Source organism: Microtus ochrogaster, unplaced genomic scaffold (assembly GCF_000317375.1).
Source record: "Microtus ochrogaster isolate Prairie Vole_2 unplaced genomic scaffold, MicOch1.0 UNK4, whole genome shotgun sequence".
Classification (NCBI taxonomy): Eukaryota; Metazoa; Chordata; class Mammalia; order Rodentia; family Cricetidae; genus Microtus; species Microtus ochrogaster.
In genome coordinates, this window is record NW_004949102.1 from 1,241,918 (window position 1) to 1,266,955 (window position 25,038).

Sequence of the window (25,038 nt, forward strand, 5' to 3'; positions counted from 1 at the left end):
ACAAACGCATGCATGCACACACACGGTTCCCAAGCACACACAAACGCATGCATGCACACACACGGTTCCCAAGCACACACAAACGCATGCATGCATACACACGGTTCCCAAGCACACACAAACACATGCATGCACACACACATGGTTCCCAAGCACACACAAACACATGCATGAACACACACACACGGTTCCCAAGCACACAAACTCATGCATGTGCAGACACACAGTTCCCAAGCACACACAAACACATGCATGCGCACACACATGGTTCCCAAGCACAAACACATGTATTCACACACACACACATGGTTCCCAAAGCACACACACACAAATGCATGCATGCGCACACTGATAGCCTGTACTAAATCAGTTTGTTTTTTTTTTTAATTTTCGAGACAGGGTTTCTCCATAGCTTTTTGGTTCCTATCCTGGAACTAGCTCTTGTAGACCAGGCTGGCCTTGAACTCACAGAGATCCACCTGCCTCTGCCTCCCGAGTGCTGGGATTAAAGGCGTGCGCCACCACCGCCCGGCCTAAATCAGTTCTTTACACTACTTCTTTTCACTAACTAGTCTTAGCTGACTACCTTCAAAGATACTTCCAAATATATTTCTGTAATTCCCGTCACTTAACTCGAATCTGAATGTACAATTTAGGATCTCACTGTACAAGTTTTTATGGGAAATTGAACTTACTGAACAAACAAAAACGTGTGATTCTTAGCAATTTGGCATTTATCACTATGGCCCGGCACATGCCTACATAGCAACGTAACTTGTGTAACCACCGAAGTCCCAAGAATAAGCTGAGACCAGCTGTCAGGAATTGCCACTGATTTTGACTTTCATCATTTCGAAGAGACACTCAAATGCACTCCACTGAGTGTCCCTTAAGAAAGGGAGAAAGCAAAAGACAAATCTGTTCTCCTATCCCGCAGATCTGAGTGAAAGGAGAGGGGAGGAGACTGAGACCACAAGGCATAATGAAAACTGCCTCTTGGCGGCAGCACACTCAACAGAGGGAGGCCTCCTGTAAGCGGCAGTTCCCAGAGCCTTCATCTACTAGATGCCGTATGCTGTTTGTCCAAATAGTACCAGTATATTCCTGCCATCCTTATGAAGTTGTTATACCTCCATTCACAATCATTCCAAGACAAATACATCTTTAGTTATGCTAGGTAAATGCCCTTTTCATTCCAAAACAGACTGTCCACTAACTGAAATATTCAGCATTAAGTCCAGATGGGCAGAGCAAGGGCAGGGAACACGAAACTTAAAAATCACTTTCTTGTCTGCACAGTCAAACATGATAGGCTTCTCTGTGGAAGTACCTGTGATGTGGTAAGAATTTGAATACGAGTTTATCAGAAGGCTACTGAGAGGCTTGAAGTAAGTCACTATAAAAAACTACTCGACTTAGTCTAGAAGACAGTCAGCAACATTAAAAATCTTGGACAGCCGGGCGATGGTGGTGCACGCCTTTAATCCCAGCACTTGGGAGGCAGAGGCAGGCGGATCTCTGTGAGTTTGAGACCAGCCTGGTCTACAGAGCTAGTTCCAGGACAGGCTCCAAAGCCACAGAGAAACCCTGTCTCGAAAAACCAAAAAAAAAAAAAAAAAAAAAATCTTGGACAAACAGAATCTTCTGTGAAATCAGGACACTTAACCTGGATGTTTATAAATCAAATGGGAAAGAATTGAAGGACTGAAAACAAGCGTAAGGTTGTGCGGGTCACAGAACGGCAATGTGCAAACGGGTAGATTAAGACACGGTAGCTTGCAGACAGCCACTCTTATTATCATTGCCTATGGCCAATATAAAGATCTGGGTACACGATTTCCAGTGACAGACAAGAAAGGAGGATCGTGGTATGTTTGGAACAACCATATTGTACAGGCTGGTGTGACGACGAAATCAAGTGTATTAGATGACACCTGTTCTAGAGGTGCAGTGCTTATGTTACCCCAAGTGTTACAGTCATGGCCACAGTTCCTCCAACACATCATGCTTTGCAGGGTCACACCACACTGCTGGTTTTCTTACCAGCAGCAGAGAGAAACTACAGCAGGCTAGTCTGACGTCACATGATTTAGTTAAGTACTGAGAAGAGTGGGTGCCATTCCCCTTCAAGAATATTACTATGTGAAGCGAACGGTACTATCACATTTACATAGTAATCACCAGAAATTCCTATGCAAACACCAATAAAGTCTGCTCCACTAAACAAAGCACTGTTGGTGAAATGTCCAAGACACTCAAATATAACAGGAGAAAGTCAATGGAAGATGACATAGGCACAGCAAACCCATTGTGTGACCTCAGAAATGGAAACCGGAAAGTCAGTGTGAAAGGAGTCATAGGACCCCGTTACCATAACCAATGTTGTCTCCTAAATATGTCTTGGAAGTAAGATACATACTATACCACTCTCCTTAATTCTAAGACATCAATAATAAGGACACATTTTAGCATAACAGAACATTTAATTGCACATTTAATTGGCATCAGCCATCAGACACTGTAATCATATTGGCCACTTCCACTGGTTGGCAGGAGGCTCTTCCACCAGTGGCTCCCATGGCTTCCACTGCAGCATCTTCCTTGCCAGACTTAGTTCATTTTCAGCCTATTAATAAAAGAAAATTTGAAAATAAGATTATTTGATGAATTATTCAGAGGAATACCTGAACGCTAACTACTAGAGCGTGCACATCCGCAGTCAGTATTCTAAAGTCCTGATGTAGTCTACCATCAAATACTGAGTATTACGAAAGCAAAGTTTCAGAGCCACACGGTCACCACTAAGAAAGGTCACCTCTGACTTTGGAGAATGAAATCTGCAGGAATTAGTGCTGACAAGCTCATAAGACGTAAAACCCATCCCTCATCTACAACAGCGGCTTTCAAATTTCACCCAGCTTCTCACTTAGCCATCAGGTGCAAGTCAGGACCAGCACGAGATGCCTAAACACTAAATGATCAGTGTTTCCTTACCTGAAGAATCACCTCTTCTACTTCACCACCCTGAAGCAAGTTTTCTAATTTTTTAACATCTGGTTCCTACAATTTTAAGGAAAAAGAAAAAAAAGAAAATTATACACAGAAGCATAATCTCTGAGTATTTCAATATCCTACATGTTAAAAAGCCATATACAAAAGCCCTTCAACAAGCAGTTTTTCTCTCACCATGCTTATTTTTTTTACCAAAAATTTGATGGAAATCCATTTATTTCATTTCTCTACTACTCAATTAGTTTTGTCTTAATATTAACAACTATTAAATACTGACATACTTAGCAAAGGTAAGACATATGATATATAATTTAGTCTTTCTAAATTAGATTTTCAAGTATCTTATTTTTGTAAATATTTTCTATACTCCTGTAAATGAATAAACAATAAATGCTATCATATGACCAAAAAACTCCTCTTCTGGGTATATACCAAACAATGCATAATAAATAAATTATATGTTCAAAAATGTCACAGAAGCCACAAATTACAGTCCCCAACTAGAAATAACCTAAATGACCAGCACCAATAGAATTGATCTGTTATTATGGTTCTGAGATATAGTAGGATACTATATGACAACGGTGAGGGACAAATTACAACTATATGATTCCCTCAAATATACTATTAAGTAGGAAAAAACAGATTTCAATGAGTATATGAAAATTATACCATTCCTACAAAGTTGAGAAATAGGCAAAATGAATCTATTATAAATCTATTATATTAAAAAAATAAGGTAGTAACTAGGAGTAAGTAACTTGGTGATATGGAACAACACTTTTTTGTCTGGTATTAATTAGAATGTGTTAATTCTGAAAAATCTATCAAGCCCTACACTTAACGATTTCTATATATTTTTAATGTACATTATTCTTTACTTTAAAAAACTGCTAATATGGTACCTAGACTACCTAAAGAAAAAAAACCTCTTTTCTAATAGACCGAGCTTTTTAGTCATTATCCAGGTGGAGTTTATCCCGTAAATGAAATAAAGAGTGTTAATGATAGCAACTTTGCACTTTGTATGGTATGGGAAAGCAGAAGCAGTCCCTCCCACATGTGAGGCAATGTTCCACTGCTGAGTTGCACGCCCAGCCACACCTCCATCTTGGAGCAGACATATTCAAACCAGACAAAATAAGGGGAATTCAAAAGATAAAATAAAGTGACCACAAAAGTAAAACTGCATGGAATCCACAGAAGCAGCAGCAGGTTAGCGCTGCGAAGGAAATGACATGCTGGACTACGAAGACGAACAAAAGCTGGACTTCAGCAGACCTTACAGATCACGCCAGAATTAACCTACAACCACAACTCTATCTCCGAAGCTGCGTCTCATATGCCCAGGTCAGGAAGAAGCTTAAAACTCAGCCTTTCAGACACACCACACAGAAAAACCACAGGAAGATTTTTAACAGGAAAAAGATGTAAGATTTAGATACTGAGAATGCAGTCTATTGTTTGCAGAATTAGACACAAAGTAAGTAAGATGGAACTACAAATTAATAATTAGTTTGAAGGCAGCTGAGGCAGCAGAGCAAAGGTTTTAGGTTCCTAAGTGAAGAGGGGATGGCAGTGAACTCTGACATTGACACTAAGTGAAAAAATACTGAAATACATTTTTTTCTTGATATACATCATATAGGAACCAACTAAATATCTCAGACTATTGCAAACAGTGACGAAATGGAAGAGGGGAAAACCAGAGAACAGACAGGATAAACAAAGGTCACTGAGAGTGAAGTTGAGGAAGAATCAAAGGCACAGTGCAGCAGGTTCACTTATGAAAAGCAGGAACATTCTTAGTCTGAGAGAAGAAAAAAGACATCAGTTCATCTGCCTCAAACAAATCAAGCTACCTTTAGCCTCCTTCAAAGACTGTTTTTAAGTTACTTCCAGACTTGGCAAGCTAAGAATCAAAGTTACATTTTGGTAATCTAATAATACATTTGTTACCACTTGTGCCCGGATGAACAGTTTTTGAGTTCTACAAAGTCTGTGAAACAACCCAGGGGTGGAAGCTCAGTTCTTTCACTGTCTCCCTGCCAGCACTGGGACTGAAAGCTGTAGGCTCCATTTGGGTGGCCCGGTAACAAAATACATAGACGGGCTGGATTAAACACTAGAAATCTCAGCTGAGCCTCCTGACACAGATGTGTAACCTCACCTAGTCTAGGTACTGCGGCAGGAGGACTACAAATTCTAGGCATGCCTGAACCATATAGAGTTAAGTTCAAATCCGTCTTCAGCAGTTTAATGAAACCCTGTGTCAAAACAGAAAGTCAAAGGAGGAGGTTGGGATACATACTGCTTGCCTCACCTGTGTGAGGTCCCAGGTTCGATCCCTAGCACCATGATGTACACAGAAAACCAGACTTTTCTCATAGTTGTAGAGAGCAGACGTCTAAAGTGAAGGTTGGGTCTAGTGAGGGTTTGTTTTTTCCCCTGAAGTCATACAATGGCACCTTGCTATGTGCTCCCACATCCTTCACGCGCTGGCACTCATGGGCAAGGAGCAAGCCCTGACTGTCTAGTGTCTATACGTACACTATCCTTACAGGGTCAGAGTCCCACCCCTGTGAGTTTATGTGGCTTCAATTATTTGCAGGGACAATTTATTTCTAAATAAAGTAATACCATATATTACAGATTTCTAGAAACCAAGTATTCAGTTTCAGTGTTCAGTGTAGCTTGAAGAAAACCAAGCAGCCCTCTTTGTTGTACATCCTGTGTGTTTATGGGATTAGCCCTTAAACCTAAAGCTCCTAAACGCTAAGAGTTCTACCACCGAGTCACACTTTTTTATTTTGAAACAAAGTCTAATAAAGTTACCAGTCAGGCCAGCTCTGAGCTTCCTCTGTATCCCAAGGTGACAATAATTTGTGATCTGCCTGCCTCAGTTTCCCTAGAAGCTGAGGATTACAGGCCTGCATGACCAAGCCCTGGACAGCGCACTCTCTAAAGTAGTCATTACGACAACTTTCTGTAAGTCACCACGACACAATTCTCCTGGCTTTTGTTCCTCTCTGCTGTGGTTAGAAGTCAAGAGGAATGTCTCCACAGTCAGAGGTGACAGGTCACCCACAACTAGGCCGGAAGATGGCACAAAGGAACCTGCAATGTCACCTCGGGGCATGGATTCGATCTTATTCTTGTCCTCCAACAGTGCTTTATACATGGAAATCAGTCAAAGCACAGGTGTTTGCTGAATGCAGAAGGAAAAAGATGGAGGAAAAGCACTGAAAGAAAGACAGTACAAACTGAGAGCTAAAATGAGCACCTGAAATATTCCTTAAATGTCTTACTTACCGCCTTGACCATATCCAGCTTCTCATTGGTGATCTGTTCTGTGTATTTTCTATAGGCTGCATGTTTAGGGAACTGCTTCAGAATATCAAGAATCTTTGTATACAATATTGTTAGCCTCTGGAAAGACAAACCACGCACATTTCAGTAAGTCAAAATGCCACCACAGACAGAATGCATTTAAGTACTCACAGGAATAACTAAAAGAGAATTCACAATTTTAAACTGTGCTTTACTAAAATTCATGTCTATGTTCAATCTCTTTACAACCTAAGAAAAAATGGAATACAAGCATGGAAATTCTTCCTACTGTGGTATATATATATGTTGAGGGTACATATACAAGAGGTATAATAATAAGCTAAATTAAAACCAACTTGTAGTTAGCTAATGGCCTTCTCTGGAAATCAAATCATTTATTAAAGCTAAATTCCTCACCTTGAGGTAATGAGTATTTACAAATTGCACATTGAGATGTCAAGACTTTGGGAAGGCACCTAAGAACAGCAGCAGATGTGGAAGGAGCAGCCTGAGCCTTGCAGACGAGCTGTTGGCACTGCAGATGGCACAGCCTGAGAAGTGGGTCCACTCCAAGCACTTTGGTTCCCAGAAGATCCAAAGCGCATCCCAGATGTCAGACACTAAGTTACTTACACTGTTGGGTTTTAGTTTTGATCTGATCTGGTTCTAACTGTGCTCTGTTCTTCCCTCTTGGAAGAAGGAAGTATGTAACTTGGTTTTGATTTATAGGAACCTATAATTAGGAGACTTCAGATAATACATGTATGCAGTATACATGCATATGTATTATTTTGGAAACAACTTAATCCTTATCCTCTCAAATTTATTAATATAATGTATTATATATTAATATAATTCATTTTAATACAGTATTTTAATAAGTTTCAATCTGATTCAAATTTTGAGATTTTTAAAAAGATTGGGGGGCAGTAACTAGAGAGATGGCTCAGTGGCTAAGTGGCTGCTCTTCTAGAAGACCTGGGTTCTATTCCTAGCATCCACAAAGCAGCTTACAAGGATCTGCAACCCTAGTCCTAGAGGATGTGCTATGCTCTTCACTGGTACCAGGCACACAAGTGGTACACAGCCACACATACAGGCACACACACAAGTATCAAATAAATTGAAAACTATTGTTTTCATCTTTTAGGGTAAAATAGAATGCATCTAGTCTTACAAAAATTCAGATGAGAATCAGAATGATCAGTGTAGGACAATGCAAAGAAAAAAGTGTCTGTGTAATATAGTATCCAAACTGGGACACTTCTCCCAGTGAAAGCAGACTGTACTCATCATTGTGCCAAAACACAGATGCAAACCTGAGCAGCCTCCCAACAAGGGACATGAGACCGACACCTGAGCATTTCAGTAATCACAAGCAATCAACACTTCTAAAGAACACTCTTCTTTTTTCAGTAAGAATGTACCCTGTGTTGTTTGGATATAAAGACAGAGTGGACATAGGTCAAACTCGTTCTATAGAGAAGAGAGTGGTGGAAAATATGATAAGCACGATAAAACACAAAATCCACTCATGGTGGGCTGTGGGATAAGATACAGAGCGGGAGGCAGTAAAAACAACACCAACCACTGATTGTTGGCACGCACACAGCTCCACTGCCTAGCTGCCTGGACAAGCTGTTTCGACCTAGTTGCCCTCATTCCTCATCCGTAAAATGTAGAGAACGTATAGGATGTCGGGTCAGGGCAGCCCCAGCCACCTATTGTCTCAGTCTCAGCATCCTATGAAGGAAGAATCACTTCAGCAAAACGCAGAGGAGCTCAAAAAGAAGAAAATGCATCTGAGACACCTTTGAGGGAGGAGGGGAGTTGAAAACCTGAAGGTGTTGGAAGAAGCAATTTTCGTACAAATTAGAACAGCACCAGACTAACAAAAGACACCAAAGCCATAAAGGAAGTAGATACAACTCTGCAGCTGTGCTGTGTAGTAAGCAGCTGCTCATCAAATACAGCTGTGGCGTGCTTAAAATGCAGCTAACCAGACGGAGATATGGTGTAGGAGAATAAGAAAAGGCTGCAGACCAGCATTAAATTTCATACTGAATATACACTAAAATGATAAAATGTCAGATGTTAGGTTAAATAGTAAAAGTAATTTAAACAAACGAACACATCTTTCTGCTCCCTTTGAAGCAGGGTCCTACTCTATAGCTCGTGCTGCCCTCAAACTTAGATCCCCACGTGCTAGGCCTCCCAAGTGCTAGGAAGACAGTCATGCACTACTTTTAGTTTTCTATACTAAAAAAAAAAAAAAGAATTTCTATAACACTTCATATTGCATTAAGACAGCTTACAAGTTTGTGCTCATTTTTATTTAGGAAGCACTTGACTAGAAGTAGGTACATAACAGAAACAGGAGACACGGAGGAGAAAAGTTAAGACTGCATGTAGTTTTACATACCACGTTACAGCACTTGAACCCTTTGGGAGGACTAAAAGACTTAAGAAAAGGGTGCAGTTGAGCCTATATTTTAGGAAAATTCAGCTGGCGGTCATGAGCTAAACGATAGAAATAAAGAGCCACGAAGGCCAGCAATAAAGCTGTTGTAAGCGCTTCGACGAGAGCAAGGGGTTAAGCTGCACTGAAGACTAGAGGAAGATGAATGAGGTCGAACCAGGCTGGTAGATGTAGGTGAACATCTTCCCCACCTGCCAGATCCCAAATAACTGACACGGAGACTCAGTATTAATTACAGATGCTCAGCCAAGAGTTCACACTTGTTACTAGCTAATTCGTACTTTTTTTTTTTTTGAGTAACAAGTTTATTTTTCAAAAGGCATATATAGACAATAAACAAAGTAAACATTTAAAAGGTTGTAACTGCCCTAGACGCTGCTCTGTAAGTCTAAACATTTCCTCTTAGTAATCATCATCTTCATCGGAGTCCATTACTTTTCTTCTGTTGAATTTAACTGTTGTTTTCTTTTCTGTCTGTTGGCTGACTTTCTCAAGTATTTCTATTAAACCTTGTTCTGACACCTTCCCGCTTAGTTGTCCATACCGAGCCATCTGTATAAGGTAGTTCTCTACTGCTTTAGTTTTCTCAGGCTTTACAAGTGCTAAGTTACTTAACCTGGCCCGGGCTGACTGATCCAGAACTTGGGCTAAGATACTGTTTCTCATTTCTGCTTCCCTTTGCTTTGCTTCCTGTTGGGCTGCATCACCAGGATCCCCGTGCTTGGCCTGCAGCTCCGCTAGCCTCTGCTTCCTCAGCGCCTCGAACTCTTCGTCCGCCATGGCGCGGCCGTCCCACGTCGCGCAGCCGCAGCCGCCGTCGGGGGTCACGCAGCCGCACCGACAACTCCGAGGGTGCACCCGGAGGGGAGCGCCTCAGCGCGAGTCCTAATTCGTACATTTTAAATTAACTATAATTCTTATCTACACTCTGCCACCTGGCAGCGCCTTCCTTCAACACAGAATGCTCATCTTACTTCTTTCTGCGTCTCTCTGGACCCCCGTGACTCCACCCTTCTTCCTGGTGTCCTTAGTTTGGTTCTCCCACCTAAGTTTATTCTGTCCAGCTATTGGTCAGTCAGCATTTTTATTAAACCAATCACAGCAACAAATCTTCAGTGTACAAAGGGATTATACCACAGCAGTTAGAGGGAAAAAAAATTAGGCACAATCCATTACTGGAATAAATATGAAAGTAAAAGATTTTAGTATCAATGACAACATTCAAGTTCTGAGTTGGGGCAGAAAGAGTCATAGACCTGATAGAGAAAGACAAGCCATAGAGGAAGAATATCAGAAACAGAACTGTGACTTCTGTTCTCCACATTAACTCTGAAATACAAATTCATAAAGAATCCAAGAGTCATTCACTATGCACTGACTGTACTAGGAGCTCCTCAGAGTTCTAGCAGTGAACACACAATAGTCTTATCTTTGTAAAAAGTCTGAGTCCGACAATACCTGAGCAGAATGTGGTCTGTTAAAGAGTGATCTGGAGAATCCCTTAAGGGCCCGAAAACTGAGAAAGCCCCTGGAAGGTTTTAAAGAAAGAAGTGACATAACCAGACACATTTTAGCACAAACCAGCTGAGAAAAAGGAAGGGAAAAGCAGCTCCCAAAGTGACGTAATTATCACAGAAGTGAGGACAGTTGACAGAAATGTGGGACTAGCAAAGGAGGTGGTGAGGTGTACGCAAAATCTGGACACACTCTGAGGGTCGGACGCAGAGGATTTACTGACATAGCAAGTGACATGTGAGCGGATGAACGCAGTGCAGCGTGATTTCAGATGGGGACTCTGAGTCGGAGAAGCTCGGGTGACCCGTCTGACACACAACTGAAGGTGCTCACTAAGAGCATATGTGTGTATACATACATACATACATGGCTTTATAAGAGGAGGCCAGTGCTTGATATGGAAATAGAAGAATTAAACTGTTTATAGGTAGCATTTAAAACCGTTAGATTATCTCCACTCAATGAGAGCAAAACAAACCTAAATTTAAAAACTGTCTAAGAACTGGGTCATAAATACGACAAAAAAGTATAAGAGTAGAGAAATGAGGAACTGGCAAAGGCAAAGGATTCGAAAAAAACAGTAAACAACAACCCCTCAAAAGACTAAACACAGGACACTGAGAAGCCTGGACACCCAGGAAACAAGGTAGTTCGTGTAGATCATCAAAAGTGTCAAAACTGCAGCTCTGGGGTCAGGAGATGGCACAGTGGGTAACCTTTTGACCTGAGTGACATCCCCAGGACCTACATGATAAAAGGAGAGAACCAACTCCAAGGAGCTGTTTCCTGACCTACACACACACTGGCACACACACAAATAGATAAATGTAATAAAAGTATTTTCACTGGTACTCCTGGGACAATTAAGAGAAATGTGAACCGACGAGATTTAGCATCACCGCTATCACGGGAAACACTGAAAAGGGCCGTTCTGGCCAGGTCTGGCTGAAGTATATTCAAGAGGTGATGAGAAGCTGGAGACAGTAAATGCTGATGACTCGAGTTATGTACGTATATAGGGAAGGAGAGAAGCAGTGTAATTGCTGAAAAAGAGGAGAAATTACAAGATTTTTGTTTAGGTTTGTTTGTATGTTTTCCAATAGATACGGAAGGAGGCAACTGTTAGGGTGGTGGGATAAGCCAATGTGTGAAATCCAAAGCAGAAATGTTATGAAAATGCGATGCGCAGGGCGCCGAGGATCGTCCCTACAACAGAAGGTGCGAAAATGCCAAGAAAGGGTCAAGAAGAAAAGTGTCTTAATGAAGAGGCCACGGCAAAGGCAACATCAAAAAGGGTGACGTGGGATCAGAGAAGCCTAGGGTGCCATTGTGTCAAGAGCTCTCGGGGACGCGGAGGGGTGGGAGGAGAGGCGTGGGTGGGGTGGGGTGGGTTCCCGTCCGGTTAACACTGCAAGATCAAGGTTGCACGCGCGCACACACGCACACACACACATTTATCTCGAGTGTCCCGTTAACCTTTGAAGACCAAGGTCACGCGCGCGCGCACGCACACACACACACTCACCCCCGTATTTATCTCGAGTGTCCCGTTTACCTTTGAAGACCAAGGTCACACGCGCGCGCGCACACACACACCCGTATTTATCTCGAGTGTCCCGTTAACCTTTGAAGACCAAGGTCACACGCGCGCGCGCACGCACACACACGGACTTACCTCGTGTGGAGTGTCGCACACAGCCAATCCCACCAGGCCGGTGGTCTGTTCGGAAACAAAACACAGCCGCGCTGTTTACCGTAATCCCACGAGCCACCGCGCACAGTAAGCCAACCCGTCCCTCCCGGGACTTCCCTTGCCCGGCCCGCGTCCCCAAGCCGCCCGCAGAGCAGCCGACCGTCCGGTTGTCCCCTCCCAGGGCAGCGGACCCTGCCCAACCCCGTCGGTTTAGCGTCTCCACCCACGGGTGAGGGAGACGCGGCGGCCGCAGCACAACGGTAACCTCCACCCGCTCACCTTCTTCAACGCACCCGCCATGACAGCACCCGAGGTCAGGAGCGCGCAGCCCTCTGGGAGCCTCTCCCAGGCCTGCTCAATCGAGCGTCGGCGCTGCTGCTCTGTCACCTAGGAAACCATCGGGCTCCGGCGCTCGAGCGGGAGGGTGTGGGTGGATGTTACTCCCGCCCACCTGGAAGGGGTTTGCGCATGTGCGACTCCCGCGCAAAGTTCTGCAGGCTTTGGGTGGGTGTAACAGAGACTGACTCCGTGGTTAGGGTTAAACATTAAGGGAAACGCTACGAAAAACCTCAAATGTAGTCACTACAGGAGCTATAATTTTGCTTAACCTTTGATTGACCTCCTCAGTTTTTGGAAATGAGGGTGAGAACCGGCCTGAGCATCATGAAAAATGCTCTCCTGCGCATGTATGAATACATTCTCATAAATGGAAGCTGTAAGGTGGAATTATCCGTATGATGCATCCGTTTGCGCTTGAGGAAACTGATGAATGGAAGGTTATGAGGTCATAGTCTTTGTTTCAGTGGAAAGTTATGAGGTCATAGTCTCTGCTCCCCCTGCCTCCAGATGCTAAGAATGTCTGGGGTTGTTGGGTGTGTTCTAGAATGTGGAATCATAGCTTTCTAAAAAGATGCGTGTGTTCCTTGTAACTTTGAATTCAGGCATCTCTGTGCGGTATTTGCTAAAGACACCGAGGGGAGACAGACCTGACTGATCCTGCCTAAGGTACTACAAAACTGATCACTTCCGTGCAATACAAAAAATAAGTAGGTTTCAGAACCAACCCTTTGTGGAGGGGCACACTGCAAAGGAAGGCTTGCTAGCAGTATTCTAAGCTAGAGACAGTAGAATTTGCTATAAAACCCTTTGTGGAGGGGCACACTGCGAAGAAGGGCTTGCTAGTGGTATTCTAAGCTAGAGACGGTAGAATTCGCTATAAAGGGACACATCCCATGGTATCTGTGATATCAGAGGGAATCTAGGAATGTCTTAACAAACATTGTAAGAGGATAGAATGTTCTGGGTTCTCGGGTACTAGAGGTGCACTGTATGACCCAGTGGAGTAAATGTTCCAATCCCTGGAAAGATGGACGTTAGGAAATTCTGTAAATGCTTGAGAAAAATTAGAGTCGTGAGGGTGAAGCCAAACTTTGACCCTGCGTCTTACAGAATTTACACCGGACCCTCTAGCCTGTCCAAAGAGAGTCGGAGCCTCCAGTTCTGCTTTTCAGTGATAGAAGTGTGTGTGTGGCGGGGTCGGTCTTATCAAAATTAGGTGATCAAACTGTCTCCTTGAAACCCAGGCCTCTGGCTCGGCTGAGGGAAATATTAGGAAAACAACTGGAAGAGAGAGTCCTGGTTCTGAGGAACGGTGGGGCCCCTCCTGAAGCTGCCCAAGGGGACAGCTCTTCCTTTCACATCTGTCTCATCATTTATAAACAGGTAGAAAAGGTGAAAATAATGCCAAACCAGAAAACTTGCATCCCCCTCCAAAAGCTAGAGGAAAGAGAGAGAGACAGAACAGAGAGAGACAGAGACAGAGACAGAGAGACAGAGAGAGAAAGACCCATGTAAGTGAATCATTAAAGTAGGAAAACAGCTAAACCTCAGACATTTGGAGATCATCTACCCTTTGTGCCATTTGTCCAAAAAACAGGTTTGTTTCCAATTATTTACACTTTTCCCAGAGTTTTCAATCTTAGTATGGACACCCCTAGAAACTGTGAAGATGGTGACATCTAATACTCCAGTCTGGATTGAAATTAAGTTAAATATTGAGATTAAATACCTTTTCTGTTGAAAATATAGAGAGAAAAGCCAATGGGGCCCCAAGTAAAAAAGATTTGTGGCTACCTCCACCTGTTCTGAAAGGTGTTTCTCTCCACTTCTGCACACTTTTTTCTTTCTTTAAAAATCAAGAAATAAAACTATAAAAGGAAAGGGAAAAGGAAGATTTAAAAAAACATTATATGGTATCAAGATATATGAGCATAGTCAATGTAAATGATAAGAATATATTAATAGATAAAAATCCATGTTTTTAAAAAATATTTTAACACTTATAAAGTGATAAAATTAGCTATGAAAAAAATTTTAAATATGGCAAAAAAATAAAAATATTTCCTACATGTTAACACTTTGCTTTGCTAATCTCATTCAAGATAAAATGGCAAATTAAGTGAATTAAGACTAGCTGGATACAGGATGACTAATATACAGAAGCACTTCACAAATGAGCTGAAATGTAATGACATAGAACAAGGCTGAAATAATCATTCTCTAAGCTGTTGTACTGATGGTTTATTCTTTGACAGCCAGAGGTGTGGGGACAGTAGTGCTCTGATGGGAAGGAGAGAATAGGGTCTCAGTTCCCAACAAACTTTGTCGTGGCTAGACAAAAAAAAAAAAAAAAAGTTAATAAGTAAAGTCATATACCGTGACCATCTCCAATGAGAACGATCAGTGTGCAGCATCAGGGCACGGAAGCCTCTCTGACAGGGGTTATTTATGTGGAGACATGAAGGTAAAGAACTCTTGTCACATAGAACTAGCTTAAGGATGCTGCAGCCAGAGGGAACAGTCAGAACAGAAGTACTGAGGATGGAAAGTCCTGTTGCCCTGGGCAGCTTCAAGACCAGCATCATTTAACCACGGTGCCTCCTGATGAATGCGGAACCCTCAGCTGTCAGATTGCTCTAACGGAACTCTCGAACCTTTCACCTTAGCCAAGTCTACTTCTTCGGAAAATTTCCACTAGAAAGAAGCAAGCAATAACAAAATGTCATGTTTCCCGATAGGACCTGTCAAAGCAGGTAGAGAGTAGTAAAATGGGGTAAAAATGGGATGAATTTAAAGTCTGATGCCGCCTTTAGGAACGGACAGGGAAGTGGACAGCATCTGCATTGACAGCTGGGGAAAAGAAAACTTTGACAACTTCCCAAATTCTGAATAAAAGTATGAAAGCTTTTGCAAAGCACAGGTGGGATTTTTCGTGCTAATTTGCATGTTTTGAAAGCCTTGGTAAATATTTTAATCGTAGCCCCCCCCCCCCGCGCGCCTTAAAATTTCACTGTCAGTGTGGCTTTGGGGCCTAAGAGTGTCCTTGTTTGTAATATAAGATATTACATAATACAGAATGTGTAACTCATAATGCAGTAAAAAATAGTCTTAAGAGTCTTCATATCTAAACATTTGCCCGTTCTGTGCTTCCGGGGAATCCTATAAGGCAGAAATAATTGAACCATCCCAAACGCCACCATGGGACATACAGCTTTTGGCCAGCAGGTGGTGGTAAAAGTTAATAACAAGCTTACATCTTGGATAAGTTTTGCTTTTTGCTTCTTGTTTTTTTGTTTGTTTGTTTGGTGTGTGTGTGTGTGTGTGTGTGTGTGTGTGTGTGTGTGTGTGTGTGTGTGTGTGTGTGTTCTTTTACATATTCTGGAAGATTCATTTGAGATGAAATATAATCAGTAAAGCATAAAAGAATCTGGCTCAAGTAGCTCAGCGTCGTGTGGATAGTGGGGAAAAGAATCCCAAAGTAGCAGAAACTCAAACAGCAATACCCGCCATTCAAAACAGTCATAGATAATAACAGTAAATAACTTAGAGAAGCCCCAGCCATGTAGCCTTATGTGATATTAAAGTGTGTTACCTCACCTGCATTTTTAATAGAGGCTTCATGAGACTGACTAACGGGGCTGGAGAAACAAGGGAGTAAAGCAATCAGTATGTTGTCAGTGCCTAGGAAGAGACTGGGCTGATCAAAGGGGGTATATACGGTTACAGTGATGTCCCGCTGAGCAAGAGGAGGGACAGGAATGTTCACAGCAGCTGGACACCAGAGAATGAGGTGGAAGAAGAAAATTACTTCCTATCTTAAGAGCACAGCTGTGGTTGTAGTTGGGGAGCTGGGGAAGAGACTCTTGGGAGACTCCAGGAGGAAAGCAGACCAAACAAAACCTGTTGCCTGGGAAGTTACAAAAAAGAGGATGCGGAGGGGAAGCAGAGCCTGGTGAAAAAGGCTTCAGTGAGTGATTTAGACTCTAAGAAATAACAATTGCTCTGGCTGTTTCTGTTCAAGGGCATTGTGTCATGATGGAGTATGGTTAAATCCTTGCCAGTCATACTTAAGGCTTACACTTGCCAGCTCTTAGGTATAGAAGGCGGTTCCCTCTTTCAGACCGTGTTAGCCCTTCTGGTGGGTCTCATTCTGTTCTTTCACAGTAGACTGCCAGAGCTACTCTTATTACTGGACCCATAGGAACCCTCCTGGACTTGCCTCTCTTCGGTCATCTTGTCCTCTCTTATGGGCTGTTTAAGATATACCCAGGTAAAACTGAATATACTCGGAGACTGCCTTCAAGTCTCCCCATTTCCTCTAGCAGGTGTGCTTGCTTACCTCTCCCTCTCCCCCTAAGTTTGAAATTACTTTTAGCATGGTTATGTCTTACTAATTTAACAAAGCAGCAGAAAACTGTCGTTATTTTGTTCGGGGATGGGTAAGAGGGAAGAGGATTGCGAACGTAACCGTATTATTTTGATGTAATTTCATTTGATAATCACTTTTATCTATCTGACTATTTTTTGAAATTCCATGGAAAAATGAAACCCATCTATTTCCAGCGATGCTCAGTTCGGCATTCAGTCTTTTCCTTTGCTCATATTCTTTTCCCAAAATGTCCCTTGGGGTCCCTTCTTTTGTATCTTTTATATAAAATTGGCTACCAGATTCCATCTTTTTGTGATTTTCTATCTGAGTACTTCTACCTACACTGTTCTAGTTTCTCAACGCTTTAATACTGCTTCTGAGTAACTCACAAACCCACAAAACTTCCAAAACATTGCTTCTCCAGCCTTGGAGGGCACCAGCATTATCTGAAGGTTTATTAAAACAGAGACTATTGGACGTCAACCAACACCTGCTCCAAACTGCTCCCAAATCCTAGTTCTGAAGCTTAGCAGAGTCTTGAAGTCTAGGGTCAGAACTAAATCTGAATTTCTAATAAATTCCCAGCTGATATTTGGTGGTGTGGAAGTGTGGACCACACTCCAGAAACACTGCTTCGCCTTGTTGCTGGCACTGTCCTGCTCAGTGGACTCAGCTGTAGCTCCCCATTGCCAGGACCATCATCCCTGCCTGCCCACATTTAAGGACTTCCCATGTGGTGTCTCATCCTATCTACCGATTTCATTGCTCCTGTCTCTCCCACAATCTTACAGTTCTACAGCTTTCCTTCCAATACTCTGTGCTTTGTACAAAAGATTTTGTATCATGTAGCGTATTTTTGAGAAATAAATTCACTCCTGACCCAGCAGCCAACAGTTCACCCCATGTGGATGTGGTTCCTGTCTCATTTTCCTTGATGCGTTCTTATTTCTTTTTCTACTTTCCTCTTCCAGCCTTTAATTCTTTATTAGATTTATATTAATCTTGTTAATTCCCAGACCCTTTAGAGTCTAAGACACAGAAGAGAGAAAATATGGAGAAAGGTAAAAATCCAATGTGTATATGTTACTCTTTTTCTCAGTTAATGAGATTTATTTACATTTTAGTCTGATAAATAAAACTTCACTCTCGTTATTTTAAAAATGTTTTCCTATATATCCGATTTTTTAGTTAATTATTTGTAGTTCATTAAATATTTAGGAAGACTGGTGTTTTTAATTTAGTGGGTGACTGTAATATATGATGCCCTTGATGTTCCGTTTTGTTCTATAGCATCTATTAGTGGAAAAAAAAATATATCATATCCTTTCTCCTGTCTCCTCTCCTCTGCTATTGGTTTTAAGAAAAGCTTGTGTGGTTTTTTTTTTTTTTTTTTTTTTTTTTGGTTTTTCGAGACAGGGTTTCTCTGTGGTTTTCGAGCCTGTCCTGGAACTAGCTCTTGTAGACCAGGCTGGTCTCGAACTCACAGAGATCCACCTGCCTCTGCCTCCCAAGTGCTGGGATTAAAGGCGTGCGCCACCACCGCCCGGCTAAAGCTTGTGTTTCTTAGCATTTGCTTTCACGTAAATACATTTGAGCTTCCAGTATTTGCTTCATCATTCAGGATATCTCCTTTCACCTTCGCTACTCCTGCTGAGACACCCGATAGCACTTGACTTCTCCCTTGCCTCCCAAGTGTATTAATAGACTCACTTCTAATTTCAGGGCATAGGACATCAGCATTCAACATGGTAATCCCAGGCCCTGCGTTTATTTAATCATGAATCCTATAATGGTACATTTCCATGGTCTTCACTAATCCATTTCTCATACTTATTTGTCTTTATTATTTGGTTGAAGTCAGTCTTTAGTAATTTTCTAAGAAGGTCTTGTGGGACTCTTCCTCTTACTGGGTAAAAAACAGCCTGAGGATTTGGAAGCCATAACTTTAGAGGCATGTTGCCTGGAGTGAGCTGTGTTTCCTCTTATAAGTAATTAAAAAAAAAAAAAACCCTGAACTCATATTTTCTTCAAAATCCACTGGCGTTACTATTTCACGTCTCTGTGCTGATGACAGCTTCTGTGGCTTTTTCTTGGCATTTGTAGCTTGTCTTTTGTTTCCATTAAAACCTTTATACTCCAGAAATATTTCCTTAATGTATGTCTCAATTCTTGATTGCTATTTCCAATCTTTCGTCTTTATGGTCTCCAGCTATGAAGGCCTTCTTCAGCTGTTTGAGATGTAGATGTTCTAACCATGTAGATATATGTGTATGTTAGACACTGTGCTAACTTTCAAAATATTGTCTTGGCTTGCATCGTGTTTCCCTTAACTCTTTAAAAGTCTATCTGGGAGTACCTTAGGTAAATATTTCCTTTACCTAAGACTGTTGTTAAAGTAGCACTCACAAAATCTCTGTGTTGCTGTATCCGCACTCGTATTGGTCACAGGTTTGTGTCCAAATCCTTTGCCATTACCCATTTGTTCTTAGGCAAAATTCACTGTGAATACGCTCAGAAATACCTGCGTGGGTTTTCTATGTTTCCCCTTGACTTAATCTCTGCCTGACTCTTGTTTGATGACTTAGAAGATAACTGTAGTCAGAATGAAAGTTAAAAATTAACTGAGATCAAATTTGCAATCTACCTGGTACTAAGAAATTTACAAATCTATAAAAAGTCCTTTAGCTTCTGAGAACTAAGTTAATTATTGAAAAATCACGCAAATCACTAGGTTCTTATTTAAAAACAAGTTGACTTTGCTGTGGAATGCATTATGAATTTAGCTTAAAACACCAATTTATGTTTTCCTATATTATAAAAATCCTATTTAGATATTGGTTAAAGTCAAACACACAAAACACATGGTGAAGTTGGAGGGTCCCCTGCCATTGCCCAGGGCCTTCAGTTAATTCACTTTGTCAATTGTCCACACTGTGAAAAGCATTGTGTCATTCTGTCGGACCTCAAGTATTAACATTAAAACCTGGTATATATGGTTATAAATAATTACTCTTGAAGACAAGTTAAACATGGTATGGAAATGAAGGACGGAAGAGAAAAATTAGGAGAAGTTCATGGGAAAAGTGAAAGAAGGCTTAATTAATCTGAGTCTTTGTGGTGTTTTGTGTGAGAATGACCCCATTGGTTCATATGTTTGAATGCTTAGTCATGAGAGGGCACTATTTGAGAAGGATTAGGAAGTGTGGCTTTGTGGAGGTAGGTGTGGCCTTGAAGGAAGTGCATCTCTGGGAATTGCAAATACCCATACCAGGGCAGTGTGCTTGCTCTGCCTCCCTGCCTGTGGATCAGGATGTAGCTCCCAGCTACTGCTCTAACGCCATGTGTGCCACCCCGCGTCCCCCATGATGATAATGGATTAAGCTTCTGAAACTGTAAGCAAGCCCCCAGTTAAATGCTTTCTCTTACACTCGTAGCCTTGGTCATGGTTTCTCTTCACAACAATAGAACAGCGACTAAGACCACCTTAAAGGGACAGAAAGATGTGTAGGGATAGTGGAGTGACAAGAAGTGTCTGTGACCCAAGAAACAGATGAGCGGGAAGAAGTTCAAGCTGAGGAAGTGAGCTGAGCATGAGGGCTCTTGTGGGTCTCGGTGAGATCAGTATCTTAACCTACTCTGAAGGAAACAATTTCAGGGTGCCTTAGCTACTTTTTCATTACTGTGAAGAGACACCATGACCACAGCAATTTATAGAAGAAAGAATTTATTTGAGGCTTATGGTTTCAGAGGTGGTCTATGACCACCGTGGCAGGGAGCATGGCATCAGGGAGCAGGCATGGGGCTGGAGCAGTAGCTGACATCTCCCCCACAAGCATGAGACAGAGAGAGAGAGAGAGAGAGAGAGCCCAAATGACATAGGCGTTTGAAACCTCAAAGCCCTCCCCAAGAGACAAACCTCTTCCAACAAGATCCCACATCCTGGTCCTTCCCAAACTGTCTCATCACCTGGGGACCAAATATTCAGATGCATGAACCTATGAGGGCCATTCTCATTTAAAATGGCCACCACAGGGTGAGTCAGTGTGATACAAAGTTTGTTTGTTAAAGAAAGTAGTAACACATACTTTAAATGTAGGTACTGGCCACCATTAAGCTAGAGGTAGACCTGTCTTAACATCTGTAACCAAGAGCCAGGTGTGGTGGCACACGCCTTTGATCCCAGCACTTGGGAGGTAGAGGCAGGTGGATCTCTGTGAGTTTGAGGCCAGCCTGGTGTGCAAAGTGAGTTATGGGGCAGCCAGGATTGTTACCCAGAGAAACCCTATCTCAACAAACAAACAAACAAAAAACTATAATCAAGACTAAATAAGGTTTTAAAATTAGGTAAATCTTAAAATTAGGTTAAGAATATGACCTGGCTTGTTGGTTTCTCTTAAGGAATTTCCCCTTGCAAATGAAAGTGCATGGCAGCTTGTGAGGCGCAGCGTTTGGGCGCAGGAATGAGAGAGGATGCCATCAAGGTTAAACTCAAAGAGAGCAGGCTTTGGCTTTAGGCCCGATCATTTACCATTTTAACAGTTTTGTTCATGATGTTTCTCCAAAAAGAGATTGCTGTTATTATATAGTCTTTCTTCACAGCAGTTTTGAGTTCATGGGCTGTGTAGAAAATTGTTGACTTTCACCCAACAAGAAATGAAAAAAAGCAGATCCCTGGGGGTGAGGAGTCATACCAATGGGCCCCTGAAATTTACCCATCTTTCCTTCCTGCTCAGGACTCTTGTACACCTGCCCATTCAGAGACAAAAATGTTTACCTAAGGCCACAGGTGGCTTCCTAAGGTGTGTTACATATATGTCCAGGTTCTCTACTACAGGACCTATACATTCTCAGTTCAGCTCCTTGAGTGGCTAGAGTCACTGAGAGAGAAAAAAAAAAACATGACAGTCAAACTCGCTAGGCATGGGACAGCTCTGAGTGTGCCCTTGCCTCCTTTCATCTGAGAAACCACTCATCCATCCGGGTGGGAAGACACACACAGTGTCTCTGGCTCTGCCGGGAGCAGAAGGGCTGTGGTTATGCCAAGGAAGTGTCTGTTCCTAAATACATTCGCACTTCTGAGAACATCTAGCACAATGCTCATCTCTGCCTGCGTTAAAATCCTAGCTGGTCCTCTCATTAGCTAAATGACTCTGCAGAAGTTTCATTAACCCTTTAATTTTTTCCTTCCTCCCTGGAAAATGGTCACAGTGTTGGGCCATGTCACCAACCTTTCAGGAAGGCTGTGGTAATTAAATGGGATTGTTTACAGAGGACAAGAACTGCTTTGTGCAGGTTGGAAATTCTGAAACCACTGTCTTGGTGGAGGCAATGCTTCACTAAAGCACCACATAGGGGTCTGGGGATGGAAGTGAATTTCATCTTTTTGATCCTTCACTCAAGTGTCTTTGTACAGATCATCAGCTGTATACCTGCACAGAAGCCCCAAGCACAAGACTTGGAATAATGCTTAGTTATAACAAAAACTCACTAAATACTACCTAACCTTGTGATTATTAAGGGACAAGCCACTCCAAAGCAACAGTGCTGGAGTACCGTAGGAGACCACATGATTATGTGTGTTATGAAAGGAGACCAATCTTTACAATACACAGCTCTATCCTGGAAGAGTTCAAAATACATAATCGGGAAGTGGGTTGATCAGAAACCTGTGATCATGTGCTCATCTTCCATTATGTAGTCTTGGCTGTATGGTGGGCACAGCATCAGCTGTAGTGAACTGTAGCAGACCTCACTTCCCTTTAACGTCATCTTCTATTTCTGATAACACAATAGCCGCAAGATAACTCTCTCCCCAAGGCTTCCATCAGCTCTCTGTCATGGCAGACCTGTCACGTCTCTCACAGAGAGTGAATGCTGCACCACAATCTTAAACACAGCCAGTGGAGGACTATGGGTCTGCAGCTGTGGAGAAACTCTCTAACCTCCCAACCACTCAGCAGTTGAAAACAAAATATCATCAATAACTCATTTATGACATAACACTTTCATTTTGCTCTTGTGCTCACTGGTAATTGAGTTGAGGAGAGGTGGGATATAACCATTTAGTTATGCAATTATTTTTAAAAAAAGATGAGTTTTTAGATACCTAGATTCAGGCTACAGAAGAGAATCCTGCTCAGAAAAAAAAAATTCATCTAACTCTTGATTTATTTATTTATTTAATTTAATTTATATCTGCCTGCATGCCAGAAGAGGGCACCAGACCTCATTACAGATGGTTGTGAGCCACCATGTGGTTGCTAGGAATAGAACTAAGGACCTTTGGAAGAGCAGGCAATGCTCCTAACCGCTGAGCCATCATCTCTCCAGCCCCTCTAACTCTTGATTTTTGGCTTCTAAAAATGTTTGTGAGAATCACTATGTGATAGGCAAGTTTCTAAATGTCCTTTTAGAAAATCATGTGTCTGCGTGTTGGGAGAGGGTGGCAAGAGCTCAACACTGGGTGCCTTCTTCCATAGATATCTATGTTATTTTTTTCAAGACAGCATCTCTCACTGATCCTGAAGTTCATTGACTGGCCAAAAATCTGGCTCTCTCCACACCCTGCCTCCTGATGCCAGGATTGCAGATATACCTCACCTTGCTAGCTTTTGTATAGGTGCTGAAGCTCAGAGCTCAGGTCTCCATGCTTCATGGCAGGCACTGAACCGACTAAGCCTTCTCGCCAGCCCTCAGTGTTCTTTGATTGGAGAACTTGTCTTTGTGTCTGACACATGGTAATCAGTAAATGCATGCCTCGAAGATAACTGGATACCTTGTATACAGGCAGGGGATGCATCTTGTTTAGGTGTCCAGAGGTGAAGAGAGGGCTGGAAGGATGAAAGAAATCACAGTAAATCTTGCTTAAGAAATCATTCGCCTCTGATTCAAAATATAAGTCATATAAAAGGAGCAGACAGGGTAAAGATCACAGGAATATTTTAGCAAAATCCCAAGCTGTAAAATATGGGGTTCTTAGCAGGCAGAACTTCAAACCACAACATTCTAGATCCTAAAGTTAAAGAGAAATCAAAGCTCATCAAACTCCAAGCCCAAGAAAAGGCCAAACATTTCATGTGAAAGAAAGACTTTGGCCAAGGAAGACAGTGCCTGGGTGTTCTGTTCTGATGATCCAGGAGCTGATGTTAGGAGGTGGGGACCCTTCTTTCTTTGCTCAGCCATCAGGTTCTGTTCTGCAGTGCCTCCTATGCTTGTGCTCACTTTATGAGCTTTTCAGCAGGCATCCTGGTGTTACATATGAATTTCTTGTTCAAAAGTTTTAGTAGGATCTGTCGTCTCCCCTACCCAACACATATATCCAACCTTTCAGCATCCGTAATGCTGAGACTACACACACAGGGAAGCTAAAAAAAAAAAAAAATCACTCTGGAATCATGAAACCAGATAAGAGCTCTGAAGAGCAACTGAGACAAAGTTAACACACCAAGGATAGCTTCCACTACATCAAACCCAGGATTTCAAGTAGATTAGAGACAGGCAATTCTACTCACAAGGCAATAAAAATTATAAAATACTAATGAGTAAGTACGTAAGGACTGCTCACTATCTCATTAAGAATCTGTGAAACTTTACCAAAGTAAAAATTTAAATAAATTGGGGAGAAGAGTCAATATTTTGCACAGATCAATTTTCCTCAGATCAGTCTATTCTTGGAGTACTTTCAGTTGCAATTTCATTTTTCTTACTGAAAATTATTCTGAAAATCATGTGTAAGAAACAACCCCTGACATAAAGAATTTTGAAATAAAAAAAAATAAAGGTCTGCTCTCCCAAATGTCCCATCATTCTGTGCTGCTGCGATAATTAAAATACGTGGGACGAGCACAGGGAACACTCGGGCAAATGAATGGGTTAAGATTCCCTTAATAGTTCTCCAGTGGGATGTAATTAACGGAACAGAGAAATCCAATAACCTTGCACTGAGTTGTACGCATTCCTCCTCCTACAGAGACTCTGTTGTAGACTAACAGTTCTGAAAAAATAAGCCGTTTAGTCTTGTTAGATGTTGATGCAACAAGCTTATTCACACAAGAGAGAATATTCCTTCCCCCTTTGCCCTAAAGAACACTTTAGGAATCACTAGTATAGACCCGTTACAGGTAAGATTTGGTGTATAATACAACCAGACTAACATTTGTCTGACCTGGGTTTCAATCTTATCACTGATTTTACTTTTAAAAGATTTCCAAGCCGGGCAATGGTGGCGCACGCCTTTAATCCCAGCACTCGGGAGGCAGAGGCAGGCGGATCTCTGTGAGTTCGAGACCAGCCTGGTCTACA

General features: G+C 42.1%; 2 protein-coding genes and 1 pseudogene across 2 annotated transcripts in view; 1 reads left to right on the forward strand and 2 right to left on the reverse strand.

Moving 5' to 3' along the window:
* Positions 1-2,463: 2,463 nt before the first annotated feature.
* Ndufa5 (NADH:ubiquinone oxidoreductase subunit A5) lies at positions 2,464-12,407 on the reverse strand. The gene is made up of 5 exons (XM_005365695.3): positions 12,309-12,407; positions 12,012-12,056; positions 6,325-6,441; positions 2,995-3,060; positions 2,464-2,626 (listed from the first exon to the last, which is right to left on the reverse strand). Exons 1-5 carry the CDS (start codon positions 12,327-12,329, stop codon positions 2,525-2,527), a joined length of 351 nt encoding a protein of 116 aa, XP_005365752.1. The 5' UTR covers positions 12,330-12,407; the 3' UTR covers positions 2,464-2,524.
* On the reverse strand, positions 9,103-9,693 carry LOC101995197 (annotated as a pseudogene).
* Asb15 (ankyrin repeat and SOCS box containing 15) overlaps positions 12,053-25,038 on the forward strand; it is a 49,119-nt gene continuing 36,133 nt past the window's right edge. Inside the window, exon 1 of the mRNA XM_026788593.1 lies at positions 12,053-12,116. The gene's annotated coding sequence lies outside the window, so the exon portion shown is untranslated. The remainder of the gene's footprint in view (positions 12,117-25,038) is intronic.